The 15,735-nt window shown below is 37.1% G+C and overlaps 1 protein-coding gene across 4 annotated transcripts in view; it reads left to right on the top strand.

The window, feature by feature from the left end:
* The window catches only part of TIPARP (TCDD inducible poly(ADP-ribose) polymerase), a 46,034-nt gene that overhangs the window by 19,936 nt on the left and 10,363 nt on the right, over positions 1-15,735 (top strand). For all 4 annotated transcript variants that reach the window (XM_026057721.1, XM_026057722.1, XM_026057719.1 and 1 more), the window contains exon 2: positions 326-1,326. In XM_026057721.1, coding sequence (XP_025913506.1) covers positions 389-1,326 — 938 coding nt within the window. In that variant the 5' untranslated portion in view covers positions 326-388. The remainder of the gene's footprint in view (positions 1-325; positions 1,327-15,735) is intronic.

The raw sequence follows: 15,735 nt of genomic DNA, 5'->3' as shown, positions 1-15,735 counted from the left end.
AACCAAAGCGCTGTTTAATAATAAACATCATCACAGGCAGGAGGGCATCAGTTCCATCCCCCCTTCCTGCCCCCCCCAGGGACTGTTTGTGCGTGCCTGAGTGTCTCTGAGACTTCATGTGTGAGAAGACGATGAGTGTGTGTTTGGGATTAATTAGCTTGAGTTTAGCTGGGTTCATGCTTTACGTGCCTAGGGGCTACCCACAGTCACAGAGAGGGGAGGAGTTTGCTGTTGCTGGCTTGAAATTCTCTCCAGGGGTGATCTTGTTCGTGTCAACCATGAGCAATTAGAGAGATTAACTGTCTTGTTTTCCTTTCTGCCCTAGACTGATTCTTGTGAGGCTCTGGGACATTTGAAAGTGATTTGGAGAGAGCAAAGTCTGTGTCTGATGGACACCGAACCAAAGCCAGCGTGTGTCATGCAGCAGGCTCACTGCCCAGGAATGAAGTGCCCTCCCTCAGAGGACTTTCCTCCTCAGGTAAGATTGTCTGAAAAAATCCCCCCGGTGAAGCCTTGCTTCAAGAAGAAGCAGCAAGTGCAGAAGAGACTGGGCACAGAAACTCTCCGGGCTTTGCGGCCAATCTTTACCAGTTTGCTGGGAGCTGGAACTCTGGATAGAGTCTTTGTGCCCCGAGGCCAAGGTGGTGGTGATAGTGATTTATGTGAACCTGCTGTGAAAAAGGCTCTGGAACTCGGTTCTTCGTGCCCCCAACCAGAAAGTAATGTGACTGTGCTGATGCCAACAGCTCCAGATGTACAAAGTCAACTGCCGGTAGCTCATCCTTCTTCTGGGCATCCTGAGCAGGAGGTTCAGTCAGGAGAGCAAGGCTTCTCATCAGAAACTACTACTGGAACTGCTGCTAATAGTAGTAATGAATCATTCCAGGATCATCCTTTGCATGCACCTTCTAATGATGCTGCAGCTTGTCCGTTGTTCCCAGACAAGATTCTAGAAAGCTATACATCTGGCTTATTCCAAGAGAACAGCTGTCCAATGCAATACATTTTGAACCCAAGTGATAAATTCAGTGCTGGGATATTCCAGGATAAAAGTGAAGAAGCTTCTCTTGATCTGGTATTTGAACTCTTGAACCAACTGCAATATCACACCCATCAGGAAGATGGAGTAGAAATCTGTGTGGATTTTCTGCAGGGCACTTGTGTTTATGGCAGTGATTGTCCCAAACATCACACAGTGTTGCCATATCACTGGCAAGTGAGAAGGACAACAACTCAGAGTTGGCAAAGCGTGACCAATGATTCCCAGGAACATCTGGAAAGACTCTACTGCAACCCTGACAATGACAGGATCAAAGTGAAATATCGGTAGGTAACTGAATTTACTCCCTTACTAGCAAAGCCAAGAGTGCTTAGCCAAGAAGTACTTACGAAATATTCTTTTTCTGATATGTTATATACAAGTATTTTCCAAACCCTTTGGTGATGTTACCTGAATAATATATAACAAGTTTGCCACAGACAGAAAATTCTTGCACACCCATTAAGACTRCTGCTAAATATCTGGAAGGTATTATTTGCAGCAGAAGGACTTGAAGCATGTGAAAGGAGAAAACTTCAATTCTGTAAAACTGAGAGAGTCATCAGAGACTGTTGTGCAACACTGTGCTTGTTCTTGACATTCCTAATTAGTCTTGTCTCTATATTTGAAAAGCGGCAGGATGAATGAACCTTTGCAGTGCTTGAAACAGGAATGATACAGCAGTGCTTTCTGCCGTTGTCAATCCGGATTGACTGTATGCGTTGCAAGCACAATTTTCATAATTATATTCTAAGCAACTAAAGTTAGGTGCTGTGTTCACTTTCATATGGTTGATAATTTATGGTGATGTTTCAGCTAATTGACTATGAGCAACCTGAGCAACACCTTCCAAAATGCTGATCTACTGTTTAAGTAGTTTCACCTAAAAATGTTAAACTGTACATTAGAAGTCATTGTTTCCTCTACGTAGTAGTGTTTTCTAGTTTCAGAAAATGAGTAGACAAGCATCTTTCAAGTTTCCCTGATTAGGTTCTCAGTTTGGACTAGATTCTGCACACTGAGATCTAAAACAAAACTCCTTTCAACTTTTATAGTTCAGGTTCCATTTTGAGTAGTAATGGAGAGTGACAGTGTTGACAAGATCGTCAGATCTATGTAGTCCGTGTTCTTGTGAGTGCAGGGTACAGACTCTCAGTTTTCTGAGTACCGAATACTTTCTTTTTCTGGAGGAAATATGTAATACAGATTTCTCATATTTTTTCTGCCCTTCCGTATTCTGTAAGCCTCTGGTGCAACTAATTCTAGCAGTAGTCAGGTTCAAAACAACAGTTCCATAGTTGTATAGGAAAAACTTCAAATTTTTCTTTGGCATCTGAATCTTTTTGGATTTTTCATTGCCCCTTCTTCCTTCCACTTTCTGAAGAAGTATATCCCTTCTTCCTTAATGCTTTAGGGCAGAATTATTTTATTTTCATTTATTATGCTGTGATTTCCTATTAGGCATCAGAGACCTAATCTAATGGTTGGGGTCAGTGCAAGTCTTCAGATTGACCTAACTGGATGTTGGATTAGGCCCTAAAACTCAAGTTTTATCAACCTACAGATTCCCATGTGGAGTTCATCCTTTTTGTTGAAGATAATAATACCAGAATATAGATACCCCACACTGAAAATGAAGTAGGAAATAAAATAGATTATGCAATATAGGGAATAATCATATTCTATAGAATTGCCTTGGAAAAATATGCCAATCTCTCTAAAAAATAAAAAAAACATATTTTACAGCAGAGAGACTTCCATTTTTTCCAGGTATTTTAAAAGATTTATGAAAATAGAAATAGCAAATGTTCAAAGGAATAAGACAAGCCCATGCAAGTAATTAAAATCTGAGCTCTGTGCAAGTGAGCAAACAGTTCTTTTTATTTTTCAAGCATATATCACAGAATCCATTGCTACGCCCATGATCTATCTGTTCTAAATTATGGAGTCAAGCATGATTAAAAAGAAACAATGCTTCATAACTGCTTAATCATCCTATCTCCATATTGTAATAAAACTGGCTGAATAGTGCTGTCTGCCTTTACACTTATTTTGCAGATTTCCAGTCTGGTGAGTATTTTGGCATCTTGGTACACTGAGTTTCTGTCTGTCTGAACTGGTTGGGAAGAAACTTATCAGGATTATTGTCAGACACGTTACATTCTGTTACCGTGAATAAAGTCAGAGAGGCAGTATGATCCCAGAAAATCCGGGAGCGCTGGGTCAGAACTCTACTGCTTGTTCCGTAGTCAGTTTGAAACTGTGCTTTTGAAGTAGAGACAGATTCTTTGAATACAAACTAGCATTCCTCTGGTTAAGTTGAACTAGCTATCCAGTGGATGTTTGCCTGACTCTTTTTTCAGGCAAAAGTAGTTTATTGAGACTAAAAATTATTTTAAACATCAGTATTTTCTAACTGAATTTCTGTATCGAGGTGCTGATTCTGCAGCCTCAAATGACATTGTGAAGATATTTGCATTAATCAGTGCTACAAAATCATGCCCGAATACAAAGGTTGGATGTTTGCTATAAATTTATAGAAACCTCTACTCTTCCTGTGGTTATGTAAAAAATTACTGTGGAATTATAAATCGGCAAATTTTGTAACTCTCGTATGTATTTCTTCCCTTGAAAGACCATCAGGTTTCTAGATGAGTATCAATAAGAACCTAGAAATGAAACTTTTTTTTTAAGGCTAGAGCTTCTGATTTCAAACAGTGAATCTGATATTCCTTAAAACTTAGACTTAACATTGGCTTTAAATAAGGTCTTGAAATGGAGGAGATGTTTTACTGTGTGTCATAGCGAGTTTTCTTTTACACAACATCTTACATCGTAAGAACCTTCTAAACCTTTAGATGTGGACTACTTGGACTCTGTAGGAGCCTTCGTGGAGTTTACTTGTGGTCACTGCAACCTGGCTTTCCGTATATTCCAAGGCGATGTTGTGTCTCCTGGCAACAAGATGCAGATAGCAGCGTGTTGAACCTTGCTGAGAGACTCACAAACATGCTAGAGCAGCTCAGTGTTCACATGGTTACCGCATTATTTGGCTAAAGCTATTAATCTCTTGTGGTCAGACTAGCTTTGCAGGCCTATCTATACAGATTGCATACAACAAGGAAATGTCTGTTCAGCAGTTTGCATGTCCAAGAAGGACCGAGCAGAAGCCAGCCTGACTAGTAACCAGTGGGTGGGAGTTGTTTATTCTCCTTTGTTTTGAATGCAGTTTATGTGGCATAACAACTCATTATTGCAGTCTGTATCCATAATATCATCACTGTGCCTGCTTCAGGAAAGCTGGGCTGTTCAAGAAAGTGTTGGGCCACTGGTCAATTGGAGAATAAGCTCTAAATCCAAATATGATTTTCTTCAGGTAGATATTTATATAAATCTTGCCTCACATCAATGTTATTTAGATGAGTAGTGTAACATAAACATTCAGCTGGTGTTTTTCACCTAAGGGAACATGATCTTAAAGTAGGAAAAGTAGTAAAGCTCGTTTAATTCCTTCTTTGTAATAAGGCCGTCTTGGATAATCAGTTATTGCAGTTTGTCCTTAAATTGAATATATAGATTAATGATAAATTATTTATATTTTTCCTTTCTTAAATCTATGAAGTATTTATAGACAAATATCAAGATCTCTAAACAAAGAGGGGATATGAACTTAAGCAGGTTAAAATACTTACGAGCGCTCAGTTTCCTTCATACGTGTGAGGAGAGGCCCTGGAGAATTTCCAGATTTCAGCTAAGTATTTGAGAGACCAATGCCAAGTACTGCTTTCCAGCATGAGAGTACCCAAGCTGTCATATTTTAAGATGCCCTTTAGTAAGGGGAAATACTTGGCTGCAGAACTGAGCAGGTTTCCCCCCACACACACCTGTCCAATCATGCCTTTGTTGCTTTTCAAAATAATACACATCATTACTTATTACATTAAGATTTGATTAAAACAACTGTGCGGTTCCTGGCCCATCGGATCCCTCCTTTGGCTGAAGATTGCAGCCCCTCTCTTGACAAAGAGAGGTGTCCTTGTGTGCAGCGGCAATTGCAGCATCTGTTCTACTGCATGTACCCCAGCATATCCCAGCTCGCATGAAACAGTAGCATCTCATAGTTATTTTAATTTTTTATGTAGCAGCACTCTATAAAAATAAAGAAATATCCCTGTATAAAGTGTAGTAGTTCAAACTATGATCTTTTTTAGTCAAGTTCTCTGAAATCTGAAGCTGATGTGATTGTTCAGTTCCTTTTACCCCCACCTACATCTGTGTCTGTGCTAAATAACACATGAATCCTAACATACAATTTCAGTCAAATTTGTCAGAAAAATAAAAGTCTCAAGTGTAGTTAAATTTCCGTAAGTTTTATGAAATTGTTTGGTAGCTAGAACAGAAAGGCCGCAACACTTGCCCCCACTCAGGGAAAAGTAGGTGGAACTCGAATGGCATCTGTTCTGCTTGGCTGCGGTTGACTAGCTGGTCAGTATATATGCATGGTTCTTGGACCAAGTCAAAGTAAATCCTGTCTCTTACCGAATGGAGTTATCAACAAGTGTACAGAGGAACCGGGGAAGAGAAGGAAAGTAAGGACAAAAATAAATCCGCAGGAAACTACTTTTCCTTGCTTCTGGTGTTCATAGGATAATTTGTTTCTCTGGTGCTGTTAGAATGTGCTTACATAATTTAAAAATCGTACAGAGCCCAGTGGAATCATTTCACTCATTCAGGGACTTCTGACTGAGGTCTGACCGATTGAATAGTTAAATTTACAAAGTTATCTTTCTGATCTGCACAGCTGCCACAGTGTATGAGATAACTCATGTTATTGATAACACTGGAGATGAGAAAACAGCTGAAAAGTAGTCTAGTGATTTGTGTGTGGTGTTTGTTGAATATACACAGCTGAATAGTTTAACTTCTTTTTAATTCCTTGCTAGAAGGAATGCAATACAGAGACACTAAATAAAAAGCACATGAAGTGATTTTAGAAGTACATGCCTTGTGCTTTATAAGAGTACATTTCAATGGATTCATATTTGCCCTGCTTTATGGTACCATTTACATATGAAATAAAACGAATTGGCTTCTGGCTATACGAATCTAGGGGAAGTTACAAGTGTTAGGTGAAGCTGTCATAGGAGTTAGTAGCAATCACTTGTATATACCTTTTCTTGTTTCACGTCAGTAAACAGATGACAGTTTTGGAAACAGCTGTCACCTGGCTTCAGGTTGAGGTCAGTCTGTTCTGTGTGTACTTATGTTAATAAAACAGTCCTTTCTAAAACAAAGATTTATAATTGTTTAAAACAGATTGCCCAGACAGGTAATCCAGCAATCACAGTATTGTAGCATTGTCTGCCTGCCCAGCTCATTAAGGATGAGGAACAGAAAGAGTCTGTTACAATTGTTTGCTTAGCAAGAGCAGTGATCCTGGACTTCCTTCTCAGTTAGTACTCATATTTGTTGAAATCGGTTGGAATTTGATTTGAGTAATAGTTGCAAAATTTGCTACTTGTAGTCAGATGTTCCAAAGAAGATAACTTTGTTTGGGAAGCCCCATTTGGAGGATGTGACTTGAAACATCCAGCTGGGACATTCAGAAATGGAAACATCCAGAACTGGTGGTCATTAGTGAATGTTAGACTTGACTTGTATATGATCGTGCTATGTAAAGTATTGATTAAATTGATGCAGTTTCATTATTTGTCATAAATCTCGGAGGTATTTTTCAGTAATTAAGTCCTGAAACTGGACTGAATTCCAAAAAAATGAAACAGGCATTTATATTTTTTTGAAAAATGAGGCTTTAGCCTCCTAAGTCACTTAAGTGCTTTAGAATATGTTCCTCATTGCAGCTTTTTAAAAATGAATCTCTTGAGCAGTTTGAAAACCCTGTCCTTTATCAGCTCTATTGCTTGTCACTGAGTTGTGCATGTGCTGTCTCTAGAATATCTGCCGCAGATTCCTGACCCCGCAGAAAATGAAGGAAAAAAAAAAGTTTTTCTGTTCATTACATTTTCAAATGAAGAGGTTACACTTCTAAGATGGTGGAAAAGTCACTGAAGTGATAGTCAGAAACTCTTTTCCTTTTGCTAATATATATATAGCACTTAGTGTGTTTCATTACGGTGTCTTCCAAACACTAAAATAAGTGTTCACTTTTAAATTTTCGTAGGGAGTCAAATGGGTTAGTTGATCCTGGTGTCCTGGAGCAGCAGCAAACTCAGCTTATCAGTTTATGGCTACTTCGTGTGGCTGCAATGATATAAAAATTAAAACAAACAAAAACCCTCTACGAAACATACCCTCATCTGGTGCGGGTAGGAGACCTTTGAAACTTTGAAACCAGCAGTGTACCTCAGACAAGGACATCCATGTTTATCCTCTAGTACAAATAGAAGGTGCAACTTGGATTTGAATTATGAAATATGGTACATGCAGTAATCCTTGGAAGATTTGAATGTGTTTGAAGTCCTCATTGCTACAGATTTTGTAAGAACTTAATAGTAGTTCACGACAAAGGACAATTTTAACGCAGTACCTTATGTCCAAAAGTGGCCCACAGTGGGTTTCTTGGGAAGAGTGTAAGAACAGAACAAACATGCACTGATACTTCCCTGGTGCGCTCTCCTGTCTTCCAGCAATCTCTGCCTCTGTGACCTCCTGATCCAGAGATGGTATCTTTGTGTGTATTTTTTTTTTCTGCCGAAAAAGGATCTCAGCCAGACTTTCATTTAAGCTGTCTGTATATATCAGGACCAATATCCCAATAGTTGTTTCAGAATTACAAATATGCAGTTGAGGCTAGACCCTCTCACTGTGTGAAAATTATAGAACATAGCTTTTCAAGCACCCCCATTCATCATTTTTTTAAAGGCAGAAAACCCCCTGATTTTCAACTTTGTTTTGTAAAATATAGGATAAGCAGTAAAACTACTATACTGATAGAAAAAAGTTTTTCTGATGATGGAACATTTAGCTGTGGATGTAAATCTTTCTGTAGCATCTTTATCTTTTCTGAATCTTTCTTACTGTATATGATCTGCGTGGCTTACAATCATAGCTGAGAGAAGCAGTATGACATGGGGGGGGGGACAAATTAAGTAAAATACCAAACTAATTTCCTGTCCTTTCACCTGCCATCCCTCTCTTCAGTTTAAGAATGATGAGATGCTGATAAGATCAAGACTGTAGATCCTATTTACTGGCCTGTGTTCTCATTCTTGCCGTGATGCAAAGAGTGCTGCTGTGAGGGAAGGATACTGTTTCTCTTTCACACTCCTTATAGCAGCTATCTAGGATTTGATTATATTTTTATTGCTAAGTTATGAAAAACTTTTTGAAGAAGGAATGTCACTTCACTCAGTATTAACCAGGTGCTTGCTTATTATTGCTTCCTATGGAGTCAGTATTTGTTTCACTAGGAGAAAATTTGGGCTGCTCTTGTCTCAGATCTGATGTTCCTATTTCAAACTACCAGTACCTTTGCTTGGAAAGAGAGATCTTATTAAGACAATATACCTTAAGTGAAATAGTTTCAGACAGCTCTGATTTTGAACACCTCTGGAATTATAAACCCCTATGATGACCCAAAGCTGTACTACAGCCAACAACTCCAAACTGTTTGCCCCAAATAAGATGAAATGTTACCAATTTTCAGTCACCAGAAAGTGTAAATGCCTATTTTTTTTTATCTCTTATGGTAACGGAATTTGATTTAACTCATCTTGCAAACTTAAGCATGGGAGTTCTTCATACCTGTTTGCATCTTTTAAGTTCATCTGTTCTCTTGAGTGGTTTTTAGATTATTGCTATTTCAGAGAGGAACTGGTTTAGTCATAGAGAGAAAATCAACAGTTTCATCATCTAAGTAGTGTTTAGCTCTCAATCTTGCTTTGCATCACAGCTGTTCTGATGGGAACTGAGTTTCATTTCCTGTACAGACCTTTGTTGATCGGTGTGCTGCTTTTTTTTCTTTCTTTTTTTTTTTCCTGAACTCTGTGGTAAGATTCATGACATGTAACTGAACTTAGGAGAAGAGTTTGAAACCACATGCATTTTCATAGCATTTACAAAAAATATTTTTCCTGATCATCTATTTGTACGTAAGATATACAGAACGTTTGTATTATTAAATGGAAAGAGCATAGAGGAATCGCACATTAAATTTAAGTTCTTAAGAAGAATGCAAGGAAGAATGAGTCCAGATCATCCTTATTTTAGCAGGCCACATTCATCTAACAAAAGACCTCAATGTTGTGACTTGCTGGTATGGGTACTTACCTAGTTCAGTGTCCTGAAGGAGTTATTCCATTGTGCTATTTCTTATAATAAGGGTACAGAAAAAAAGTAACTTATTCTGGGGACCAGGCTCTGTTTTTGAGAACGTCTGTGAAATTTTACTTTGAATTGCTGCTGTCAAGGTGTACAGGATTTGGTTTTCCTTGTATGTTTGCTTTATTCTTAATAGGGTTCAATATGTTCATTCGTTTAATGAAAATAATTCCATTGAACTGCTTTATATAATAAACAGAGATCTTTATTTGTTTAGTCATTGAAGAGAAATTCTTAAGAAATCTCTGTTCCCATCTCTGTCATAGGTTCTCAGTGCGACTTTGGAGAAGCTATTTAAGTCTCTCTCTGCCTCTGTCTTTCCGGGGTAGAATGGAGATAGTGACTGTCTACTTCAGAAGCAGGATGAGGCAAAGTTTTACGGTGTTTGCAGAGAGCTTTAGTGTTTTCAGCTGGAGGGTGCTGTAGAAAAAAAGCATTGTTTTTCTTACTAGTTTTAAACTATACTGAAGGCTGTTCCTGCTGCATGATGCAAAGATACGATGGAAATAACACTTTGCCCCACCAAGGTATTTGAATAAATTTCCTGCTTTCCCAAACATCTGACAAACTTTAGTTTTCATCATCTTCTTTTCCACTGTTCTCCAGACACTGATGCTTCCAGATATAGACTTCATAGACTACAAGGAACAACACTAGAGAACTTTTTGTCTCCTTTACCTTACTACAAACTGCCTTAGAAAAGTATAGAGAGCATTGGACTCCATTCCGTGGAGCTCATCTTTTGGAGGCAATTCAGAGGAATGGTTGGGATGGGTCTGTTTCGTCTCTGCTCACAAGAAAAGATTTTCACTCCTGTTTTTGTATGCATTTCTTGTGCCGCTGTCATTGTCACAGCGTTCAGGTGTTTCATCACCATTGTATGTGAGCATCAACTTGTGGTTCATTTAGCTGTGCAATTGCATGACCATTATGGGCTACTTGTTCTCTCATGTTCCCTTCAGGGAACAGAACAGCATTCTTATTTTTCTTGAATCCTAAATTTGGGGTCTTTGTCCCATATTTAGGCCTTGGGCAGTTGAGAGGTACCTTTGTCACATTTGCTCCCATCAATGGTATCTTAAAGTTGAAATCACAAATTTAATCATGCAATCACCTGTTGTAGTCACAATTCATTTCTTTTCATGGCTTTGCATTATATAAGCTTGCAATAGGCTTTTTAATATGCAGAGGACATGCTTTAACTGAAGAGCTATTATTAAACAACTTGCTGAATATCTTTTAGCATTTCTGAGCATGAATGCCTGAATGCCTGTACATGTTATAATTTAAAAAGATGAATACTTATGAATTGTATGAATGTAGAAATAAATCATTAAAGAATGTAAATAAACATTGAAGTAATGTACATTTTACATAAGTCAAGGTTTTTAAAGAAAGAGTATCTTTATTCCCAATGATAGGAAAAAAAATCACACATAGGGTGGGCACAAAGTCTGGTTTTCAGATGTAGTCACTCACATGCATTTGTCTAAAATTCTTCAGCTCTATAAAACAATGCAGTGTTATTCCAAATGATGTTAGGTAGAAAATGCGTCTGGAGTTTTAAGTGCTATAGTCGAAGTATTCAGGGAAAAACTAAAATACTGTTGAGTAGATTTCAGAATGTTTAGGTAATTTGGTCACCCAATTTTCCATAAAAATTATTGGAAAGTAGATTCTAAGCCCTTCACTAACTTGGAAAATAGAAATACTATTTTTTTAAAGCTTTTTAGTTTAGCAGAAGTTTTAGTTTCAGGAAGATTCTGCTGTGTTATATTCTGAAAGAAATTGCTGAGCCTTTTCCTATGCACAGCTATGGGAAATGGATAGAGGATGCCATACCAATTTTTGTATGGTATGTGACTCAGAAAGATCTTGACCACATTTTTTTTCTTCAAGACATAATTGAAAAGAATGGCTTTGGTTTCTAATCAGGAATTCTTACTATCAGAGAAACTTTTAAGTAAGCACCAGGTAGTAACTGCACAGAACTGGCGTCCCCATCTTTTAACTGCGGTGATACATTAGTATTTTACCCAAGTTGCAAGAAAGCCTTAGATGCGTGGGAGTCTCGAGAGGACCTTTGTTCTATTTGTGTAACAGGCAGCCACCAAAGGTGGGTTGCTTAGAGAAACACTGTGACCTTTACAGTCAGATAAATTGATCCTTTCCATTTCGAAAGGAGAAAACAGGAACATTCAATGTATTGTATTCAAATTCTTTAAATTCAGGCTGTACATACGCTTTCAAGAATGTTTGAAGGGGTAATAATCCACTCTTGCTGCTCGATGCCTGCGTTCTTATTGCAGTGAATTGTCAACATGTGTCACTGAACAGTGGCCATTCGTCCTCAGTTTGCTTAAAGGGGAGATGGATCTGATAAAGAAGAGGCAGAAAGCAGTGAGCTACAGAAACATTAAAAAAACAACAACAAAAAAAACCCAAACAACCAATCACCAGACAGAATTGTTGCATTTTTAGTAGTGAAAGAAATAATTTGGCAAGTTCAATACAAGTTTTGCTGAAAAAATGTTTAGCTTTCAGCAAAACTATTTTCAGTGTAAGCTAGCATTAGCTACCAAAATTGTAAATCTTGAATAGAGTCTTACAAGATGCACAGGTGCAAATTCAGCTGTGGATGGATTTTATTTAATGTAGGAAAAAAAATATTGCAACTTGTTTTACTGAAATTGTATGTAAACTTTTCCTACTCTGGAAAAGAATAAATTGATTTTTTTCTCATTATAGCACTACCAGAAGAAAGCTACATGTAAAACCCTACAGTTCCCCACTAGTACTGCAATTAGAAAATGTGTGCACTCAAATATGCATCCATTAAGCCAGATTTTTAGGAGTTTATACTGAAGATCTGCTTGCTCTGCAGTAAAAGCACTAGGAAAAGCAGTCTCATAGTGTGTTCATCTCAAAAAATGTTTTTCCTTCACGCAGTTCCCTCATATAGCATTATTTTGATTCTCATTGCTCTGCTACATAGTTACATCTGCATGCAGGATTCTGTATTTTAACACAGTTAAGTACATGTTAGAAATATCCAAGTCATGTATCAGAAGCCAGCCACTTTTCAAGTACTTGTGAAGTTTCTTTTGCAGTATTCAAAATTTTAAGGACTTTTTTCTTAACTTCTTAGGATCTTAACCAGTATGTGATTACTTTTAAAAGGGCTCAGCATGCTAGTGGTTATTTTTATTATGTATAGAGTATAGGGAGGGATATTTCAATTTTCAGATTCCCTTTACTTTACACTGCATTAATAGAGCTACTGCAAACATTTTTCATCATCTGTTTCACCATACCACATGCAACACACAATTATAATAACATTAACTAAAACTCTGGGTTACACCTTTAAAAGAAAACAATTCACATATAAAAAAGGTTTTGTATTTCATTTCAGTTTCTCAGAGATCAAAGTTTTTGGAGTAGATGGAACCCTGTTATGGTATTTGACTTGAAAATAGAATGAAGTGACAATGAATGCTCAGATTGCGCGTGGTTTGTATTAAGAATTACCATCTTCCTTCTTGTTTCGTAAAATATACAGCACGGTGTGTGGGGGATTCTTGATTCAGGACTTGGATTGCTAGGTGAAACAAAAAGAACCCAGAATCAGTGATTCCAACTCTTCACTCCAGAAGAATAATATGAAACAATATCAATCTCTCAAAACTTGCTTTTCTCAAAAATGGTAATTTTATTAGGCCCTGAAATTCAGAATGATCAGAGCATGTATGCTTTGATAAGAAAAAGCAAATGCTTTTAAAACAGCATTAAAATATATTCATGAAGAGATTCACTCCAAATAACATGCTTATGGTGTTGTCTGCAGATACTTCAGATAATAATACAGCTTGGTATTTCAGAGAGATGATTTCCTCATGATTTCACACATTGTTTTCAAATAATGTAGATTGTAGTCTGCTGTTATGGAACAAAATGACTACATACCAGTAAGGTGGGGTGATTTTGCTATTATTTTTCACTGCAGAAAGTGTGTGTATTTTATTTTAAGCCCTACATTTAATTTTAGTGTTTTCATACTGGTCATTTATTTTGGTTAGCGCTGGTTTACTTTTGAATAAATCTGTCTTTTATCACTTGTATCTGACCTTTGTCTTGTTCGTCCTATTGTTATGGAAAATACAGACTATTACCATTAAATAAGACTGGCTGCAGAGAAGCGTTTTCTTGAGTAGCATGGGTGTCTGCACCATTCATTGATGAAATGTACTGTGGAATGTCAGCCTTAATTAGTATATCAAACTTCTTGTGGGTAGGATGCAGCATTGGTGAGAAGACACGAGTTATTAGACTACACCTCCTACTCGGAATAGTTGTTTTGTTTCCGTACTTGTATTCCGACCGTAATGATTTTGTATGCCATTGACGCAAGCAGGGAACAAACTGTTAAACTTTCTACAGATTTTGTGCTATAGTGTGTCATCTTGACAAATTTTCATCTTAATTAGTGTTGTTATATGACAGTTTTTAGAGAACCATGTTCATTGAACTGGCAAGATGGTCCTTTTGGATGGTAACTTGCCAGTATAAAGGGGAAGAAAACTGACTGCTTGGAGCCATTCTTACTGCATGCAGGTTTGTTCCTGCAGAGACCAAAAGTTCTCAGTCATGTCCCTGAAACGAACTGGCCAGAACTCATCCTGCTTTTCACTTGGTGTTTGGGCTTTGGTGGAGATGAACAAAGAATGTTTTGGGGGTGTTTTTTCCCAAGATTTTAAAAAGTAACTCTTGTATTTGCATTTTTAAGACATTTGATGTAACTTTTGAGACTACTCTTTCTTTTAAGTCTATATTAAAGCTTATTGAAAACAAAGAGAGCAATCTAAAGTTCCCTCAGATAACATTGGATCAATTCCCCTGACTGTGAGTCCACAAGAACAGGCCACGTTGTCCTTTCCTGTATGTCAGGAAAGTGATTAATACTTCAAAATGTGGTTAGCACTTCACAGATCCAAATGCAATTAAATGATAATAGATACTAAGAACAACTAAGCACCTGCAACTCCTATTGAGAAATGAAGGATAGTTGCAGCTGATCATCATGTTTTAAAGTCTGAACTCTTCATTAGTTTTCTGTTAAAATGCTGTAATAAAACTCTTCAGTGATTGTAGCAGCGACAGTGTGAAATAGCTAGCAAAATTGCAGCTATTCTCAAGCAAATCAGTATTCATAAAGTCCTACAGATGTTTAAAATAGCTGTCACTTGATGTGGCAAATTTCATATACAGTACTTCAATGTTTATGATATCAATGTACCAAAGTTTTTAAAATAAACTATAGATTTCAAGTATCAGCTTTATTTCTGCTTAGTGTTAAGAATTCAAAGAAAATATTTTATATAGTTTCAAAAGCTGTATTTCCAGTTGTCAGAAGATTAGCTGCTAATGAAAACCAGTAAGCTGATGACTTGTAAATAATCTGTAAAAGTAGAAAACTAATTATGTAAACAGCATTATTTTGAAAATATGTTAATCCTAGTTATTCTAAAAATTGGCTTTTATAAGGTATGAATGTATTACTTTCTTTTAATTTCTTGTTTTAAAGTCTTGTTTGCTAGTAAACCAGGGACTTGAGATTGTCTAATGATAAGCATAGTTTTAGAACTCCATGCTTTACTTAAAGAATTTTTCAATTTGACTTGTGTCTCTTATCACAGACTAATAAAACAACATTAGAAACTGTTTGCTGAACTATTCTAAAGTCACTGTTAAACGTGACTTCTTTGTAAAGGAAAAAAGGAAGCACACTTTTATTTTCTTCTTTAGATAAAGGATATAATCTCCGAGTCTTAATCTGTAGCACCAGTTTATGTCATGTCCTTTTGAGACGCCAGTCACTTTACATGAAGTTGCCTATTAGCGTTGATTTTGCAGTGGTGATACAGTTAGCTGGAAAACAAGCCAATATTCCTCAGCCTAAGCTCCATAATAATGAAATCACTTTTTCTTTTCATATTATGCCAGTTCTCTTCTGTTGCATGCGATGAAAGATAAATGAACTCTCTGGTGGATAGGCAGCAGATGCTCCTCATCTGAAGACATTTACATTTTCTTTTCTTCCCTGAAGCACTAACTTTCGCAAGGATAACCTTTTGAATAGTATGTGGCTACTTCATCAAATATGGTTGTGTGATGTATTCATTTAGATAGTGCGCTGAAAATGTCAAGGATATGTATATTGATTTTTCAACAGTTCATCCATAGTGAATTAATATCACTGGACTAGGAAGACTGGTTTTTGTTGTTGTTTCTCTGTGCCATAGACCATGTTTTTTCACCATTGTCTATAGAAACCTCTTAAGAGTTAGTCTGCCCTG

This window comes from Apteryx rowi, unplaced genomic scaffold (genome assembly GCF_003343035.1).
Source record: "Apteryx rowi isolate R43461 unplaced genomic scaffold, aptRow1 scaffold_140, whole genome shotgun sequence".
NCBI lineage: Eukaryota > Metazoa > Chordata > Aves > Apterygiformes > Apterygidae > Apteryx > Apteryx rowi.
Note: the sequence above shows the minus strand (reverse complement) of the source record. Positions and strands in the feature narration are given on the sequence as shown.